Source organism: Erpetoichthys calabaricus, chromosome 12 (assembly GCF_900747795.2).
Source record: "Erpetoichthys calabaricus chromosome 12, fErpCal1.3, whole genome shotgun sequence".
Lineage (NCBI taxonomy): Eukaryota > Metazoa > Chordata > Cladistia > Polypteriformes > Polypteridae > Erpetoichthys > Erpetoichthys calabaricus.
The window spans coordinates 21,472,237-21,491,750 of NC_041405.2; the positions used below are offsets into that span (position 1 = coordinate 21,472,237).

At 40.5% G+C, this 19,514-nt stretch overlaps 2 protein-coding genes across 4 annotated transcripts in view; both read right to left on the reverse strand.

The window, feature by feature from the left end:
* The window catches only part of LOC127529834 (uncharacterized), a 325,899-nt gene extending 325,147 nt beyond the window's left edge, over positions 1-752 (reverse strand). For all 3 annotated transcript variants that reach the window (XM_051934802.1, XM_051934800.1, XM_051934801.1), the window contains exon 1: positions 388-752. In XM_051934802.1, coding sequence (XP_051790762.1) covers positions 388-486 — 99 coding nt within the window. In that variant the 5' untranslated portion in view covers positions 487-752. The remainder of the gene's footprint in view (positions 1-387) is intronic.
* Positions 753-4,142: 3,390 nt separating this feature from the next.
* On the reverse strand, positions 4,143-17,749 carry LOC114661936 (tripartite motif-containing protein 16-like). The gene is made up of 6 exons (XM_028815196.2): positions 17,133-17,749; positions 15,599-15,694; positions 13,033-13,266; positions 12,798-12,957; positions 12,628-12,672; positions 4,143-6,471 (listed from the first exon to the last, which is right to left on the reverse strand). Exons 1-6 carry the CDS (start codon positions 17,664-17,666, stop codon positions 5,942-5,944), a joined length of 1,599 nt encoding a protein of 532 aa, XP_028671029.2. The 5' UTR covers positions 17,667-17,749; the 3' UTR covers positions 4,143-5,941.
* Between the last annotated feature and the right edge of the window lie 1,765 nt (positions 17,750-19,514).

A 19,514-nucleotide genomic window follows, 5' to 3' on the forward strand; every position in this document is an offset into this window, starting at 1 on the left:
TTCATTTTGTTTCTTTCTTGTTGTGGAACAGGAAACAAAGAAGGATAATACAGGGTAAGCCTAAACAACTCAAATGATATACTAGTTTTCAATTTAAGATTGGTTGACCCTGAATTTGTGTTATCAATCTGCACCATATTAAAATCTAAAGAGTTTACTTTTGTCATGAACATCATGTTCTGTACAATGAAGAGTATTGTGTATTGAGTTGAGTTGTAATGAAGAGTTTGGTCAAAAAAGCCTGTGGTGGGTATTGGCACCCCCTGTATAGAATAGTCCTCAGTGTGTTTGTGAGTATGTGTGTCTCTTACTGGGCTGGCCAATGATTTCATGTTATGCAATATGAGGTGTGGATCAAGTCTGCTATCTCCATTTTGATAAACAAACCTGAAGCACTGGAATCTTCCACAGGTTTCGTGCTGACGCTGGGAACCTCTTCATTTGTGACCTGTGGTCTTCTTTCACGCTGTAGGTGGTGTAGGACATTTAAAATCTCTTTTTGCTCAGCTTTCATTTCTATATACTGTTGCTGACGCTGAAGTGTTTCCTCTTGCTGTTTCTTCTTTATTTCATCTATTCCAAGATTCACTTGATGAAGCTGATGGGTTCCCTCTTGCTGGTTCTTATTAATTTCAGCCAGCAGGCTGTTGTTCCTTTCAGTCATTCCAAAAAATCTTTGATGAAACTGCTCATCTCCCTCTTTCTTGCTCTTGGTTACTTCAACCAGTTGCAAGAGACATTTCTCCATTGTTGAATTTGCTGTTGCCAAACATAAAACTCAGAATTAAAGACATGTTTTCAATCTACTCTCCTGTCTATAGAATACACTAAGAGGAAGGACCACTAAAAATGCTTTAATGAACCACAAATATTAAAACTGAGAAATTCCATGCATGGCTCTTTACATGAAACCTATTAATAATAACTTTATTCTTGTAGTAAACTAACTAAGATTTTAAAAGGATGAGTCATACATTCCATAAAGGTTTTATTTCTAACATTGATACGTTGCCCAGTGTGCTACGATATATTGACAGTTTGTGTTACAAACAACTGGAAAAAATATGACATTCAAATGTGTTTTTTGTATGTTAATCCATGCGTTTCTTTTACTGAACAATTATTTGTTACTTTCTTTATCTTTGTTCTTCAGAAGATTTTTTTAAGTCAAAAACTCTATGCAGTAATTATAGGAAATCATATTAAATATTACTAAGTTACACTTCTGAAGCACTAAATTAAGCATCCATAAAAATGAGGATTACATCATTAAAGCACAGACCAAAGAAGAGCAAGAAAAGAAAAGAAGAAAAACGAGTCAAACAAAGAGTGTTTCTTTGGCAGCGACTTACATTTTGGCATTTGGTATTTATGTAGCAAGCAGTCTTCAGCAATTACCAAATTTCTAACTTTGTTTTATTTATCGTTAAGGTTAAGCTACAAATCAAAGGTTAAAATTTTAGGTTGATCCTCCTTCTCAGGATAAGTTTATCCGTTTCCTGGTCAGCTTGTGAATGCATTTTATTAGGTAGAATTTGTTTTTCTGGAATGTTCTGTCAGGGTGTTGTTCAACTTTTTCATCCAATCCAGAGGTGCCTTAATTTTAATAAACGCAATGAGTGACGAGTAGGAGTGATTTCAATTGCTATTGGTTGCAGCTTCTGTCGGGTACGCAGGATAAACAGGCACCACACAAGTAGAATAAACCCTGAAATTCCTCTCACTGATATTTTAGGATATGGGATTTTTTAATTCCATATTCTAACCCACTTAATTCATTTCTGGCTTATATGGACTTACTTTTTATAAAAAACGTACATTATCAATAGTTTAACTGCTGCTTAACTGCTGGTCAAGTGTAACATAACTGTCTCCAACCAAGTTAATCCATCTTATGGTCATGGGAAGACAATGGGCACAAAGCAGGAACAAACCTTACAGAGGGTGCCACTCCATCTGTGGTTTCCACACATCACTAATTTGTAATTTTCGCTTAACTAAACACATATCTATGGGATGGGGTAGGAAAAGTAGAGTTGTCAAAGTCAAACCTCCTCAAATAAGAGGAAGATCTGCTTTAATCCATGAGAGATCCACTGAACCACACAGCTTGACCATTCAGGTGCCCCTCAGTTTGTCTAGTCATCAATATATAATTTATTCTCACAACAGTAAGAAACAGTGGACTCCATGTCTGGTCTGCTTTCTTCCTGGACCTTCCTTTCCATATTTAAAAGAGTCTCAAGAACATGCTTGGCATTGGTTGACAGCTGGGTGAGTCTCCAGTCCATTAAAGTACATTTTAAATTTACAATTTACCAAATTATAGATGTAGACCAGAAATAGGTAGAAGGACTCCAGCAAATAAGAGTCTTACCCATTTAATTCAGTTCAGAGTCATGTTGCCCAGAGCATGGGTGTAAGGCATAATGGGGTGTGTAGAAAAAATAGGACTAGTGAATTTGAAAAGAACTCTAAAACATTTTAACAGGGCAGAACCATGAGTCAGTGGTTAGCAATCTGACCTAAATGTGATTTGGTACTTCTTGCGAAATGAAAACTTTCAGCCTATCATAGGACTTGGATAAAGCTAGAGCACCAGCTGCCCTGCATTAGGGCCATCCAAACCCAGAAGGGTGTATTTGAAGTTATGGATTTCTCCAGAAATGAAAATGAAACTATTGTATTAATTGATTGTAGGAAAGAACACAGGAACATAAGAAACTTGACAAAGGAGAGGAGACTATTCAGTCTATTTGTCACCCGTTTTGTTTAGCTAATAGATCCAGATTTTTCTAAAAGTTTGTCAAGGTTTCTGCTCCTCAACTCCATGTCTTGCTAGTCTGTTCCAAAGGCCCACAACTCTTTACATAATGAAGTGCTTCCTGGGTTCAGTCCTAGATGTACTTCCCCTTAATTTTCGCTGATGTCCTCGAGACAATCCTACAAAGCTGCGAAGATGCTAAAGCAGAAGAAGTTACTGAATCTTTACTTCAAGAAATTTCACACACTGATGTAACATGAGTTACAAAGCCTTCTTTTAACAAATATACCAATTGCAGTGGCGTGCAGAGGGGGAAGGCAGACGGGGCGATGGCTCATATTTGGTGGGGGGGGGGCATCCAATCCAAAGAGTGTTGCTCTCTAGGAGAGCCCTGTTTCGAACATAATTTTAATTTAATATGAACATTTTTAAATTACTATAGCTAATTCTCAGTGAAACACTATGACTTCTAAGTGCTAGAACCCCGGGTGTGTGGCAGACGGCTGTGGGCTAGTGCCCAGCCAGGATGCTTGGAAGGACCAGGAGAGGGACTATACCTACCCTGGACCATGAGAGGGCAGCCGCCTTGGTCTGTATGGGGGCCATGGGAACTGAGCATAGAAGCTCAACCCTATTGGGGCCTGTGCCAACCACAGGGGGGGGCGCCTGGAGGATTGCGGCGCCCTGGATGCCAGCACTTCTGACACACCCGGAAGTGCTGGCAGAAGGAATTCCAGGGACACACAGAGTGCTTCTGGGTGCTCATGTGGCACTTCCGTCACAACAGGAAGTGTCGCCGGAAGGTCATCAGAGCACCTGGAGCACATCCAGAAGGTTATAAAAGAGGCCGCGTCCCTCAAGCAAGAGAGTCAGAGTCGGGAGGAAGAAGGCAACACTCAGGAGGAGTGAAGGAAAGGTGGCCGGAGAAGTCCATAAGGGAGAGACACGGATCGAGATAAAGGTGTTTGGTGCATGGGCACTGTGTTGTGTGCTGGACTGAAAATAAAACATGTGTGATTATGGGACATTCACCGTCTGTCTGTTTGTGGCCAGGCTGGTTTATCACAAGAGATTATGAACCGACTGAACATGGAAATTGAAGACCGCACTGTTCGTCATCAAGACCTTCGAAACTGATTTTCATTTCTTCTGGATTTGCATTCAGTCACAATTGAAGACGAAAAAAGAAAGAGAGAAATTAAAAAAGGAATATTCAGTCTTTGCAGATTACTATAATAATAATGTGACAGCAATTCAATTATATGACGAAATTATTAACTTTGTGGTGCTCCTTCTAGCTGGGGGGAATAGTTCCCCCTTATCCTAAGGATGCTCTCTAGTGGTTAGTACAGTTTGGAAGGGTTGACTTTCCCATAGAGAAAGATATTTTGGACAAAAAAAGAGAAAAAGAACAAGTTGTTATTGTTTTGCTATTTTATTTATAACATCTGTTCAGTTGTTGTCACTTGATTGCACACAATGATGACCAAAGCACAGGCAAGCACAATGATCCCAGCAGCAAGCAGGAACAGCTTTGTGAAATAATGCAATAGTTTTGCGAAATAACAAAATAATTATTGTGAAATAAGGCAATTCTTAAGCAAAACAATGCAATGCAATAATTATTGTAAAATAATGCAGTACTCTTGTGAAATAATGCAATAAAGTGTTTTTTGAGAAATAACTCAATGATTATTGCAAAATAATGTAATACCTTTATGAAACAGCACAATATAAAATGCTTTTGAATAGCGGGAATAAACTTCTGTATAGTTGAAGATTGTGGATGGGATGAAGCAACTTGGCTTTCTCTCTTTAGAAATACATTATTTAATAACCGGTAACGGCGCCCTGCATGATAACGTGAGTGAATACACTTGACTTGAGCATTCCTAGTTTTCATCCTCTTTCTCTGTACGTTAAGCATTCATTTGCTCAGAGGATGATGCACTTGCTGCTTCCTGAGCAGCTTTTCTCTTCTCCACTCTAGCGGCCCGCTTCTTCTCATCTTTCGTCGGGATCTTTTCACATTAAAACTGATTAAGTCAGTGTTTGCGTTGTAATTACTTAGTACGTTTTCCTTCATTTTTCAATCTGCCTCAAGATTTAAGATATGAAGAGGTAGGAGAAGTGACGGCGAATGTGGTAGGGATGAGAACGGCACCTGTACGCATGAGCTGCACGGCCGCCCTACTTGTTTTTCAATCCTTCATTAACATTTTATTGACCTTTTTTTTCATGTGTGCATCGGTGACAGTTCAGGCTGCATTTGCAGATGTAGGCCTGAGGATAAACTGAGAACAATAGAGAGGGCCTGGCCGCTCAGCTGGAATTTGGCACGTTGTGCCTGGCACATAGACACTTTCACTTTTTACAAAAAACAATATCTTTCTAGGTAAGAAATTGCATTCCACAGATGACTGAGAATTGGAAAAAAATTGCGTAGAAAAACAAAGAAAGGCTAAGGTTATGTTACACATTTAATAATAATTTAAGTTACTGAGGGAGACTTATTACTCATTTTAAACAACATCTAGTGGGGCTTTGCCCCAGTGGGCCGCAATGCAGAAAACACTACTGCTAAAAACTTTCAGGCGCACTTTAGTATTTCTTACTTTTTCTGGTATAAAATAAGGTCCTTTTTCAATATATACAGTAGCTGTTCCAGCTTTGTTTATCTAGCTTGTGAAATGTACTTTCAGGGCATTCTCCACTTCCTCACATTAAGTTAAATTTGTTACCTTCAGGCTGGCTGGTGGAAGGTTGCCGGTTCGAATCCCGTAAATGCCAATAGTGACTCTGCTCTGTTGGGCCCTTAACCTGCAATTGCTGAGCACTTTGAGTAGTGAGAAAAGCGCTATATAAATGCAAAGAATTATTATTATTATTAGATAAAGCTAAAGTGATTTCCAGAAAGACACGATTGCTGCTTGACGCCATTATACAGCTCTGAAATACAATACATACACATCCAATTGCCATCAAACAACATCTCCCATTACGCGCGAGTATAGCAGAGCACATTTTCTTTATCCTGGAATTTTGCAGAGTTCTCCATTAAGCCTGTTAGCGAGTGCCTGCCATTTAAGCAATGTGTAATTCTCAGCTTTCCATTTAAAGACATCTCCAAGACATCTGTAACAACCTAATTTATTTTTACTGGCGAAGACTATCAAGCTACTTCAACTGGCAAATATTTACAGCTGATCCATACAAAAGGGCAAACACTGGGCAGAGTGGCTTGGGGAAAGTGGCCTTAAACTGGTGCAGAAGGGACATTGTGTTACTGACGCTATAAAATGAAAGATACCCAGCTGCATAATCCAGATACACCCCTATTTTGGGACAGCGGTCGGCAGTTATTATTGTCTCCACATTGTTATGCCGTGCAGAAAAACAGGAATACAATCGAGAAGAACAATTTAAACACCAAGACCTGTCATCATCTCCAAAATGGGGCTTTGCTTTGGTGGCGACTCCTTTATATACAACTCCTATGTCAACTTCTCCACTCCACTCCACCTCCCAGTAACAGCGAGTGCCGGCCAATCTCTCTCCGCACATAATCTGATGCTTAACTATAGATGGCTTTTTACGCCCATGACTGCGACGGGGGGGATATTTCCTCCATGTTACCATGCTCTTCTCTTCCGACACTGCCAATACTTTGTTTGCTGTTTTGCCATCCAGGGTGAGTTGACAGGAATCTGACGAAAAAAAGTAAGTGAAGACAGAGATAAAACACACCTTTAACACACTTTAGTTTTTATATACAATTGCTAACTTGCGAAGTGTAAATGCAAGTGACACCAGGGTTGGCACAGAACAGGAATAAAGTTCAGCAAAGTCCAAAAACAAACTGGCATACCAGTTATGAGTTTATCACTGTTACCGCCTGCTATCTTTGATGTTTGCTACTACCTCTGTGTCTTATTGCTATTTGATTTCATCGTCCTTGTAGCTGCGTTTACCAAAAATTATCAAAGTTCAGCAGCTCTAGTTTGCAAATGAGATTCAGCAATAGCTTGATGTCTTGAAATGATTCCACAGACAAAAATATCTTTGTTTAAAAACTTTAGTAAAAATTCAAAGTAAAATAGTTCACACAAAAAATAGAGAAAACACTGATATAGCAAAGAAAAGAAAAGTTATTGTTTAAGAAAAGTTCTGTTTAAAGCTTATAAATGTTGTTTCATTTCTTTAAGTTTGCTAATACAGTTGAACGTTCAGAAAACTGTATGGCTATCTCAGTTTCATTCTGTAAATGGGTCTTTCAGTCCCTGCTAGCTATGGGACCTGACTCAGTTAACACACCGCATAACAAGAAGTGTTAACCAGAGTATCCTAATCTACCATCGGCTATCCGCCCAGTGGCTCATTCAGATGAAATCCCAGTGCCGGTTTTCGTTACACTACCTTCTCTTGAAGAACATGATTGTGGTGATGAACTAAGTGACAACAATGGTGAAGAGTTTGAAATTGAAGAGGACTCTGTTCGTAAGGGATTTGATCAGCGTGAGTTGAGTGATTTGGGACGTGATTTGGGACTATCGAAGAAGGCTTCAGAACTCCTAGCATCAAAACTATGTGAGAAAAACTTACTTGAAAAAGGAATGAGGTATCGTACTTTCGAACCAGAGAAATTGCATTTCTGCAGTATTTTAGAACTGACAGTGGCTTTGTGTATTGCCATAACATACCTGGTTTAATGGAGGAATTGGGAATTACAATCTATAACTCGACTGAATGGCAACTATTCATCGATAGCTCAAAGTGGAGCTTAAAGTGTGACCTCCTTCACAATGACAATATATTTGGGTCAGTCCCAATTGGCCATTCAATTTCTCTTTGTGAAGAATATGCAGACATAAAGAGAGTCATTGAGTTGCTGCAATATCACCAACACAATTGGGTTATCTGTGTTGTCCTTAAAATGGTAGCTTCCTTCTTGGTCAGCAACGCGGATACACCAAGTATCACCGTTATCTGTGCATGTGGGACAGCAGAACTCGTGAGAGGCATTGGGTGGAAAAGAATTGTCCTCCAAGATCTGCCCTAAAACCAGGTGATCCAAACATTCTACATGAGCCACTTGTTGATAGAAAGAATATTATATTCCCGCCTCTGCACATGAAACTGGGTCTGATGAAGCAGTTCGTTAAAGCTTTGCCAACTGAAGGAGGCTGTTTCAAGTACCTCATTTTGGCATTTCCTAGCCTGTCATTTGAAAAAATAAAGGCCGGTGTGTTTGATGGTCCACAGATGTGGCAGCTCATCAAAGATGAACATTTCATCAGAACAATGTCAGAAGTCGAAAAGAATGCTTGGTTATCATTCAAAGCCATTGTCAAGGACTTTCTTGGAAACACATGAGCAAATTATTACACAGAAATTGTCCAGAAACTCTTGGAGAGCTACTAAATGCTTGGTTGCAATATGAGCATCAAGGTGCATTTTCTGCAAAGCCATCTTTCTAACTTCCCGGAAAACCATGGTGCAGTCAGTGATGAGCAAGGTGAACGATTCCACCAAGATTTGAAGGTCATGGAAGGACGGTATCAGGGTAAATGGGATGTACATATGATGGTTGACTATTGTTGGAGTATTCGGCGGGATTGTCCTAACACTGAACACTGTGGGAAAAGCTATAAGCGTAAATTTTTACCTTAACCGCTTACCCGATTAATTTACAAATGTTTTACTGTAAAAAAAAGTCATAGAGTAACAATTAAATCATTTGTATGAACAAAAGAAATTTAAATAAACAGTACATTCAAGTTATTATTTCATTATATTTTCATTGTATGTAAAATTTGTATGTTTTTTGACAGAAATGGAGGGTACCCTGTATCGTAAAAACTGGATGTGATAGCAAAAAACTGGGGTCATTTCTGGATTCACCACCCAAAAATTAGTAAAAAAACAAGTGTAAGATCTAACTCAACAAAAAATACGTTCTCCAGCGTTATAGCAGGAAGGCTCTATTGTATATTGACGTACAGGGAATAAAAAACTATACCATATTCTAATATCTTTGAAAGAGAATTATATTCTATTCAAATTAAACAAACACTAACATGAGTTTAACTTAAAGCATTAACTTTCTAAGACTGGCTCTTACATCTCCTCTTTGTTTTTATATCTTACTGCTGTCCCCAGTGGCTCTGCCCGCGTAGTAGTGAAACAGGAACAAACTTTAAAAATCAATAATTATTGAGAATTTATATTAATAGTTTTCATATCCGAGATCCTCTTGATATGCAATATTTTTGGTTTTGCTATCAGGGGAGAGAATATAGCTGTGATCTCTTTGCCAAAAATGTAAAAAGTTGGCAAGGTATCTCTGGCCAAGTGGAAGGTAGGTACGCTCTAACGTCAAATGTTGCCACTGTAACTGATCGTGTTCAGCTCTGACGGGAGAGCGTCCCCCGCATGGGGAGAAAAACACATGGCTGTGATATGTTTGCCAATAAGCAGCTACCCTCTAAAACACACGTAGCTCTGATTTCTCTCTCAAACACCTCGAACATTACCCTTTAACAATCTCTTGATGATAATGTCTGCTGAACAAACAGGTATCGCTAGCTAAGCGGAGGCAAGGTACGCTCCAACATGTGGCAAAAGGTAGAGGGACTCGAAAGGAGGCTGGTGAGTGAATAAGGATGGCCCCGCCCAGCTCCTGTGGTCCCGCCTCCGCTTCCCTTCGGCCCAACCAAACTATGATACTTAGCGCAATGAGAGAAATCACAAAATCAACCGGAATGTTGAAGCAAATTATACAAAAAAACCCAATATAAATCCGTTAAGTAGTTCTCTTGTGAAAAGCAGACAGCCATACAGACAGACAGACAGATGTTGGATTTTATATATATATAGAGAGAGATTACTGTTGTTTAATTTCATTGTAAGGTGACCTTGAGTGTTATGAAAGGCAACTATTAAATAAAATGTATCTCCCTATTATAAAAAAATAATCTTCGAAGGAGATGGGACGTGATTTTCTCAGAGACACTGTGAGACAAGGCAGTGAGACAAAAGGACAGCTGCTGTACAGGCTTTTAAATGATCATCACGCAGCGTGACAAGCAGAACACGTACCTCGGCAGCAGCAGCAAGCAAGGAAGCAGCAGATTGAACAAATACGAGGTATAAAAAAAGTATTTGTTTCCCATTGTATCACCGTTTAAGAGGGGATTTCAGAGGAGCAACCATATCTCTTTAGCGTGCATTCAGCCTCCCTCTTCACAACGCGGGCGGCAGAGATGCGAAGTGGCAAATATGGTAAATATCAAGAAATAAAAAATTAATGAAAATGAATGAAATGAAAATCACAATCTCTTTAAATTGTATATCCAGTTAACCAAACCCGGGTGTGGGAGAGCGAAGCGAGCAGGGGTGCAGCAGCCAAGTTATTATTATAATTAAAAGAGTGAACCCACACTGGCAGTGCACAGGAATCAATTCGGTTTAGGTCAAAAAAGAGAGCGAGTTAGGCCAAAGAGGTCCAGCAAGGTGGGGCAGTAGACATCATGGCTAACAGGTGATTGCAAATGAGTCCCCAAGCCAGAAAAGCTAGGTCAGTTTTATTCAGTTAAGGGTGAGGACCATGAGGACTTGTTCATTAAGTTCACCGTTGTCCAGCGCTCTGCCATAAGTCTTCCTTTTTGCCTGGATTTCACACCGGCCCTTCCTGTCTGCTGCTATGCAACGCTAATCATGCTGCTGTTGCTATAAAAGTGGGAGCCTAACGAGAGGTAACAAATGACAAGTGCCATGTCATTAAAAACAGTGAATATTTGTCTTCCATTTTGCATAATTCTCACATTTATAGTACTAAAAAAGAAAAGTGGAACGCAAACCCATTGCTTAATAAAGCAATAATTATCATTCCAAACAAGTAAAAGATTTCTGAGGTAAATCACTGCCAGTGTAAATTCTTAGTGTTAAGTTTTAGTAAATCTGGCAAATACAAATTCTTCATAATGAGTGCGGCTGTGTTAATTTTTGAGAGGATAGGAGGACTGGCCCCTTAACTAAGTCACTTGACTCGAGGCACAACATAAGGAATGGCATGGTAAAAAATTGATTCCAATTGTTGACTTTGTAGATAACGTTTTTCAAAGGAGCTCCACCGTTCATAATACATTTTTCTGAAGGAGTCTGCAAATAGCTCAACATCCCAGTTTTAACTTAACAATTCAAAAAACTACTGTACATAAAAAGCTGTGTCACAGGATAAATTTTGATAAATAATCCAGCAAACAATCTAGTTTGAAATGTTTAATCTTAACAATTGACATTGTGCTGTATTGTTGAGGGCTCCACTCTACAGCCCATTTCACTCTTATGATATTTTCTGGTGTTATTACAGTTCTCAGTGGTCCAACAAATCCCCTCTTCACACACACAGTAGACTGAGATTTGTCAATCCACAAATACATTAAAATTGCATTGCAAGAAGCACAATAAACTTAATGCAAAACTTCTTTGTCCCCCTTTGTTCTGTAATTATGAACACGAGATGAAGCACCGACCAGTTTTCCATAGCTGTTGAAACTACATTTAGCATACAATCCTATCACCAACACCGGAGTTCTACAAGGGCTATCATGACATATTGACATGTCCCCAGTGAATGGCATGTAGAGATGGAAGGCGGCTCTTGAACAGATTTGTGGCAGCACGATGGGCTGAATATGGCCTGCCGGAACAGAAAGTGTGACAACCCATCTGGGGTTGCTTCTCATAGTTCAAAAAACACTGCTGTAGTCTAGGAGGAGCCCTGATCTAATAAAGCTGAAGAACTGGTTGTCTGCCCTTTCCAACCTGATCCTTCTGGAGTGACCTGCATCACAAACAAATGGAGCATCCTGCAACCCTGTTCACAACTGGTATTCTGCTGTTTCCCAAAGCGAAGTCTTTTGTGTGATGCAGTCTCTCCTTTGATCGAGTGTGGTGGTGTTGTGTGGTGACACTGTTTGTGTTTCCTGGTGGTACAGTATGGGACATGGGATGGGGTGTGTGAGGTTCACCATTTGGGTTTATTTCACATATTGATTGCTTTTCATTTTGGCATTTCGATTTCTTTTTGACCTAAATAATGAACCAAAAAATAAAGATGTTTTTTACATACTGTATATACTCGTGTATAAGTCGAGTCTTGAAACCTGAAAAATCGATCATAAAATCAGACCCTGACTTATATGCCCGTTCAAAAATACGACACTTAATTTTTTTTTTACACCTTTTTGCTTCCTCCAATCTCGCATCAGTTTCTCAGACACATTGAATTTTGTTGCATCAGCACAGTTACCTATTGCTCTTACGATAAAGGTGTATGAGGGTGTGAGATACAAAAAACACAAAACAGTGCAAACGTCGTTTCAGAATAGTTCGGGTATTACCATGTGGTCACGTAGGCACAATACATAGAAAACAAAGGCTGAGTTTTCCGCATTTGACTTATACGACCGACATTATAAAATACCGGAAATTATATGGTAAAATCAAACCCCGACTTATCTGCGGGAGAACTTAAATGCGAGAATTTACAGTATGTTAATAATACATGTTATTACATTCTGTCATCACTGTTAAGGATGGACTCTATATTACCAAAATATTTAATAAACAAGAACATATATTTGATGATTTAAATCAGCAAACATTTAAAATGCTCCAGTTTTCAAACAGTTAACTAGGTCCACAAATGTGCCTGGGCAGAACACCATGCATACTGTCCTTGGTATAGAACTTTACCCAGAGTGCACCTGTCATGCCAGAATAAACCTTACAGAATCATTAAAAAATTTAACATCTGCTCCTAACTTGTGTCTGTCTAATAAGAAAAGAAGTGGCCTTACATGGTAAGAAGTCCTCTCGTATATTTGGTGCTGGAGGTGCTCTGACTGAATAAAGACACAAAAAAGAGGTATGTTAAAAACAAAAAATGAGGACAATGGTGAGATACTGCATCCATCCACTTCAGGACCTCTCGTACATCACATTATAAACATGACCTAAGTATTCCTACCCCTATCGATTCTCCTCACAAATCCCAGTTTGCTGATCTCCTCCAGGTGTTCTTTGAGGCGGGATAGTTCCTTTCTCAGATCTTTGGATGGGAAATCCATATTGACAGCACTGTTGTTGAGAAGGTGCTTCTCTGGAGGAATGTATAACGTTGGAAAGACCTGTAGGTGGACAAGTCATTTGAAATCAAAATAAGTCAAAAAAGCCTTTGATTTCTTCAGAAGCAACGCTCTCACCTGGAGAAAGTGGATGTGGTCGACAGTCTTTGACAGCTCCGTCAGCTCAGCGTTTTTCTTTTTCAGCTCCTCGATCTCCTTCTCCAGCTGGCTCATCGCTCTTTCTGCTTTCTCCATTTCTCTGGTCTCTTGCTGTCTTATCAGCTCTATCACTTTCTTCTGAGCATCTTCAATGATGCAAACCAGGCTGGTAAAGATCTTTCTACTTTCTTGGGTTTCTCTCTCTGCTGAGCTCTGATGAAACAAACCACCACATTGAGTGAAATGTTGATTAGAAGCTGAGACTGCACACAATTTTACTTTTGTACTGCAGAAGGTTGGGTTCAAATCCTGGAATAGTCACTCTTTGTACGGATTTTTTATGTTCTTCTAGTACTCTCACTTTCACTGGATAGTCCTGCTTTGCACCCACATCCCAAAATCAATGGTTGACTGTAATGAGTCTGAGTGTGGGTCTGCCTCGCTATGTGCTGGCTCCTCATCTGATGTTAATTACTGCTTTGCTCCTACAACTGATTCTGATTTCCAAAACGTTGATTCAAAAAATGGGGGAATGAATGGGGGGAGTGACATTATACCTGCTCTTTGTCCATTCTGCACTTTATAGGTGGGGTTTCACTGCAATAACATCTTATGCTTCTTAGAAGGGTAAAGGGAGAGTGATATCTAAAGAAAGGGAAAGTACACCAGGCTATGGACACTGCCTAATTTTAAATACATGTCTGCCATGATATAAGATATGAGACGATGTGATGCAACCAGAAACTGCATCTAAAGATTATAAGAAAAATGTCAACACCAAGAAGAGATCAATCCACCCATCTTCCCAACTTGTCCATGGCAGGAGCGCGGAAAAGCTGGAGCCTATCCATTAGTCACAAATACAAGGCAAGAACAACAGCTAGACAGGGGTCCGTTCATAGTAAGGTGAACAGACCACACACACACACACACACTCTATGACCAGTTTAGCATTGCCCTGCATCTCTTTTGTCTGTGGGAGGAAACTGAAGCACCCAGAGGAAATCCATGCAAATATGGGGAGAACCCAAGAGGGGATTTGAAAGTAAATAAACAAAAAAATTTCCATAAACGTTAGACACATGCAAAGGAAATGATGCCAAAGAGGGGAATGTTCATACAACAAAAGCAAAAAGCAGTAATTTGGTTTTGTAACAAGGTAAGAATCGGCAAGGATGACAAAACAGCACAGTGAATCCACCTAATGAAGCTCACAGGGTATCATTTCATCTTCTTTATTTTTTCTATGCTCATCCCTTCTTGTATTATGCATTGATAGATTAAGAAAGCCAGGTACTACAAGTTTGGAGACATCTCCCGACAGCTCAATAAAGCCTATTAAAATAGACATGGCTACTTTGTTGAGATTTTGGTCTTCTGTGTTCTCCCTGTGCTCATCCTTTCCTGTTTATTTCATAGATTAAAAAAAATAAGATGGAATCAACAAGGAAATGCAGGCTTAGTGGCACCTCAAAAAACTTTTGTGAAGAAATGGTTGATTTTATTAGGTATTTTATTAGCCATTTTCCCTATGCTCGTTCTTTCAAGTTGGTAGTGGTTGAAGTAGCTCCCTACTGTCTTTGTAAAATTATTAGGCAATTGTGGAAGGCAAATAAGTACCAAAGAAAATCTGGGGTGCCAACCGGGCCACCCTGTTTACTGCAAGTATCCAAAAAACTAAACAAAAGTGGACACATGGTGGCGTAACATAAAACAGGCATAACAAGTGCCCCTTTAGCCTAAATGACTTCTCAAAATATTCAGCTCTCTGAAATGGGTCTTGTTCATATAGGATGTACTTCCATCAACAAAGACACCATCTTCTGGGAGCCCTCGGATTTGTCTTAATTGAGTGGGGGCATGACTGGAGTACCTTCCTTGGGTGGCTTCTCAGAGTTTTGGAAGAGAAAAGAGATGATATGGTTAGCTTTTGCGCCCCCTCTTGTTCTGGCAGGTTATTGCATACCTTATGAGAGCCTGGAAGGAGATCTTCAGATGCTCATGCTTGACACACTACAGCAAGTTTTGGGCCAGCCTAAACCATCTCAGTGACGCCCAATGAGGCCAACTGGATTTCATTTATATTGAGTATGTCTTCTAAATTTTCCACCGCAGAAGGGTAAAAGTTTCTCGAACATCCTTATTAAATAAATTTGCCACATTGGAGAATATAAAAAGCTGTCCAGTGTGTCGAAAATAATCTTTTTAAGTTAGAGGGGACCTAATGCATTTTACTGAAATTATTCAAAGAAAACTGTCAAAAATGACACATTTGTGGTCTTTAGCTGTTCATTTTTTAGATCACCTCAACTATTTCAGGTTTATGGGGTGAGGCCTATCCATGAAGCATTGAATTCAAAGTAAAGACCAACTGGGAAGTCAGTCTGCCGCACAAAAATATGTAAGTATTGAGAAATAAATGGGAAGTTCTTGTTTTTCAATATTTTTTCCTAAGTTTGATTCATTTCTTGAAATAATTGATTACAAAAAAAGATTTAAGCAATCATTTTTTTCCCACAATTAAACTCACCTCTTTAAGGCTTACCTTGAGAAGATCAATATTATGTCGGATCTGGTGCAGTTCCTCCTGTTTTTCTTGAATCCTCTTCAGGAGCTTTGATTGTGTCACCCCAAGTTCAATCTATGAAAGCATTCAGAAAAAGACAGGGCACTCAGCTTGCTCTAAAGCATTGATTCGAAGTCTACAATAAATATGAAAACACGTTTTTTTACTCTTTTTATCCTTCCATCAAACACTGAAGTGGCATTTTTGACCACTGAAAAACACACAGTCTCATGTGGCAGTGTTAGGGGAAAATGTGGGCTTATACTTGATGAGTTTGAAAAAAAATATGTCCTGTGGTGCAATTACATAAATAGATTTGATAAATAAAGTTAAAATCGTCCCACAGATCAAGTGATAACCCTTCCTATTTCTCTCTCTAGATACTCACCGGGACTCGTGGGGACTTCAGTGTTGCATCCTGCCACATCCTGGTCCACCACACAGACACAAACTGCATCACCAGCAGTTGCTGCAGTTCTCCGGGTGCCCTGCCCTCTTGCTGGATCCCACCACATCTTGGTCCTCCCACCTTCTCTACACAACAGTGCTCTCTCTCCATTACTGCTTTGGAGATTAATGTTCCATCACCAAACCTCTACACTGCCTTGCTTGCATGCTGGCTGAAGATACTCTTCCTATTCTCTCTCTAGATAACTCTTGGATAAACAATCACTCCTTCTCTTGTATCTCTACCACATTCCAAAAGACAATATCCGGCAGCCATACCACATGAACATCACATTAGGTCATCCACCTGAAGCTAAGCATGTTCAGGCCCGGCCAGTACTTAGAAGGGAGACCAACCAGGAAAAGCTTGGATTGGTGTTGGCAAGGCCAGCAAGGGACACTTACCCTGTGTTCTGACTGTGGATCCCAATGCCCCAGTGCAGTGACAGGGACACTGTGTTGTAAAAATGGTGCAATCCTTCAGATGAGGTATACAACCGAGGTCTTGACTCTGTGGTCACAAAAGATATCCTTCGTAAAGAGTAGGGTGTATCAGGATGTCCTGGCTAAATTGCCCTCCTCAGCCTAGTCATTGTCTCTGATTGGCCAACTATCTCTCACCCATTCACCACCTAACAGCTAATGTGTGATAAGTGTACTGCCACAAAAATGCCTGCTGTCACATCATCAAGGTGGATGCTACACATGAGTGGCACTCCACTCACTATGTAAAACACTTTGAGTGGTGATGAAAGCACTATATAAATGTAAAGAATTATCATTATTATATTTATTTTCCCTGCCATAGCCATTCCTTTATATTCAGCTCCACTGACTCGTGCTAATTACCAGTAAAAATCAACACACCCGGCACACACATTCACATACACACCTTGCACTGGTGAGAGTAAAAACATCAGGTTGCACAAAAACATTAGCATCATTAATAATTTAAAACAATTAAGACATACTCATCTTACCACATAAAATTACTGTATGTCAGCATGTGTTCCCCTGTGGGTTAAGCGTATTTCATCACCCATCCCTGATCTCATTTGCACCTTACTTGTTTCACTGCTCGTTCCTCCTCAGTTGTGTTGGCGTCATGGCCCTGGTGGTCACCTGTTAGGCACAAGTAGCAGACTGCTGTCTGATCTGTCCGACAAAATAGCTGCAGAACCTTCTGGTGCCTTGTGCACATTTTCTGGTGAATATGTCCATTTGGCTCCACCAGCACATGTCGTCTCAGCGCTTCAGACTCTTGGTGAAACTGGATGTGCTCCTCACAGTAGAAGGCCAAGCAGGTGAGGCAAAACTTCACTGCTCTGAGTTTCCTCCAGGTGCAGATGTCACACACCACACACGAAGGGTCCGCATCACTCTGTTCAGCCACCAAGGTGTTTCTTTGCAAAGCAGGCCGTGACACAAAAGTCTGTCGACACTGAGGGCAGCTGTAGTCTCCGGTTTGATCCCAGAAGCTCGTAATACATGTCATGCAGTGGATGTGACCACAAGGGATGGACACAGGGTCGTTCTGCGGCTCTAGACACACAGGACAGTTAAACAGATCTTGGGACGCAGAAGATGTTGCTTCAGCCATTGTTTTTCAGCACGACAATTATGTTAATGTTCAGAAAATGGAAGTGAACACAGAGATTTCCTGTTAGTGATCAGTATCTGCGTTGTGGTTAGACAACTGAAGCAGAGTGTTCATAAACAACGGTGATAAGTTTCGATTTCTTATTAACTTTTGGTTATCAAATTGAGTCAGGCTACCTGATGACAGATAGTGTAAACTCTGTACTGTGATCTCCATTATTGGTTCAGTCGTTATGGCAGCTGCCTTACTACTCTAGAAGATCAAATTTAAATCACAGTATGCTCCCGTAATGTGCTGATGTGGTCGGAAATACATGCAGGTTAAGCTAAAGTGTGACACTTAATTGGCAAAAGAAATCCTGTCTTGTGACAGACTGGCATGCCATCCAGGGTTGTTTTGTTCCTAATGTTGCTATATAGATAAGTCTTCAACCACCAGTGTAACTAAATTTAAATAGGTAGATTGAGTAATGGATAGACAGACAGGTGAAATCTACAAGCAATGTACCAAACCAACCTCACAACTAGCAGCAGAGCTTCTTGGATGGAACAATTCTGTGTTCTTCACTGCGACTGTGGTTGCCAGCAAATCAATCAAATCAATTCTATCTATTCCTCTCATTTACACTGCTGTGTGTCCTACTGCACATTTTTTATAAACACACACACATACACACATCTATATATATATATATAAATATATATATAGTGGTGCCCGACAGGCGTTTATGCCCGGCCGGGACGCCCAGGAGGACCGGAGGAGGGCTTGTGGATCCTCTGGAACACGAGGGGGTGTCCTCTCTGGTTGCTGTGGGGACCACGGGTACAGAGCTTGGAAGCTCATCCCTGTAGGGGCCCGTGGTCACCGCCAGGGGGCGTCCCAATGCCTTGGGAGTGTTGGACCTCAGTACTTCCGCCACACCGGGAAGTACTGGGGGGAAGAGACTTGGAGACACCCGGTGGACTTCCGGTTTCACTGCTGGAACTTCTGCCACACAGGGGTGTGGCTACGAGCTCTCAGGATGCAGCTGGAGCCCTTCCGGGGTGAATAAAAGGGGCCGCCTCCCTCCAGTCAGGGGCAAGAGTCGGGTGGAAGAGGACGAAGCTTGGTGGAGAGGAGTGGAGGCGGACCAGAGACTAATAAGGCATTGTGTTGTGGCCAGGACTTAAAGGGGTGATTGGTGCTTCGGCACTGGGTATGTGCACTTCAACTGTAAATATGAGGATTAATAAACGTGTGTGGTGAAAACATTGTGTCTGCCTATATATATATATATATATATATTACGTCCGAGGTTCGATTTCCGTAAGGGAGTGCAATAAGTGTGTACGCCTGATGAGCCCAGACGTGTCGCGTACTCTTTGCATTATTTGACAGTAAACTATTTCAACCATTCTATGATCTGCTTCTCACAACTGAGGGCACCGTGGCGGATGTTAGCAGACTTGCTGGCCAACCACAAGTGTTACCTGGTAGGTAACCACCCATACAATCAGATTGTGACACAGACTACGAATGCAATGAATGAATGAATTACCCTGATCTACATGCTGTCAAATAAACGAACCGCACGCCGTGGCGCAATGTTAGGGTCTTCGCCTCTACCGCTGACGTCCGAGGTTCGATTCCCGTAAGGGAGTGCAATAAGTGTGTACGCCTGATGAGCCCAGAATTAGGGCGAAACATGTGTTGCGTACTCTTTGCATTATTTGACAGTAAACTATTTCAACCATATATATATATATATATATATATATATATATATATATATATATATATATACATACAGTGTCCCAGTGACACGTTTTTCCTTGATTTCCCCTTCTGCTCCAGAATTGAAAATTACCA

What these genes read in the sequence shown, in the direction of transcription:
- LOC114661936 (XM_028815196.2), bottom strand. Translation starts at nt 17,666, where the DNA reads ATGGCTGAAGCAACATCTTCTGCGTCCCAAGATCTGTTTAACTGTCCT. An exon ending in ACCACATCCACTTTCTCCAG is followed by an intron (nt 12,958 to 13,032) that starts GTGAGAGCGTTG and finishes GTCCACCTACAG; the next exon opens with GTCTTTCCAACGTTATACAT. An exon ending in ACGAGAGGACTTCTTACCAT is followed by an intron (nt 6,472 to 12,627) that starts GTAAGGCCACTT and finishes TTTTTTCGTCAG; the next exon opens with ATTCCTGTCAACTCACCCTG.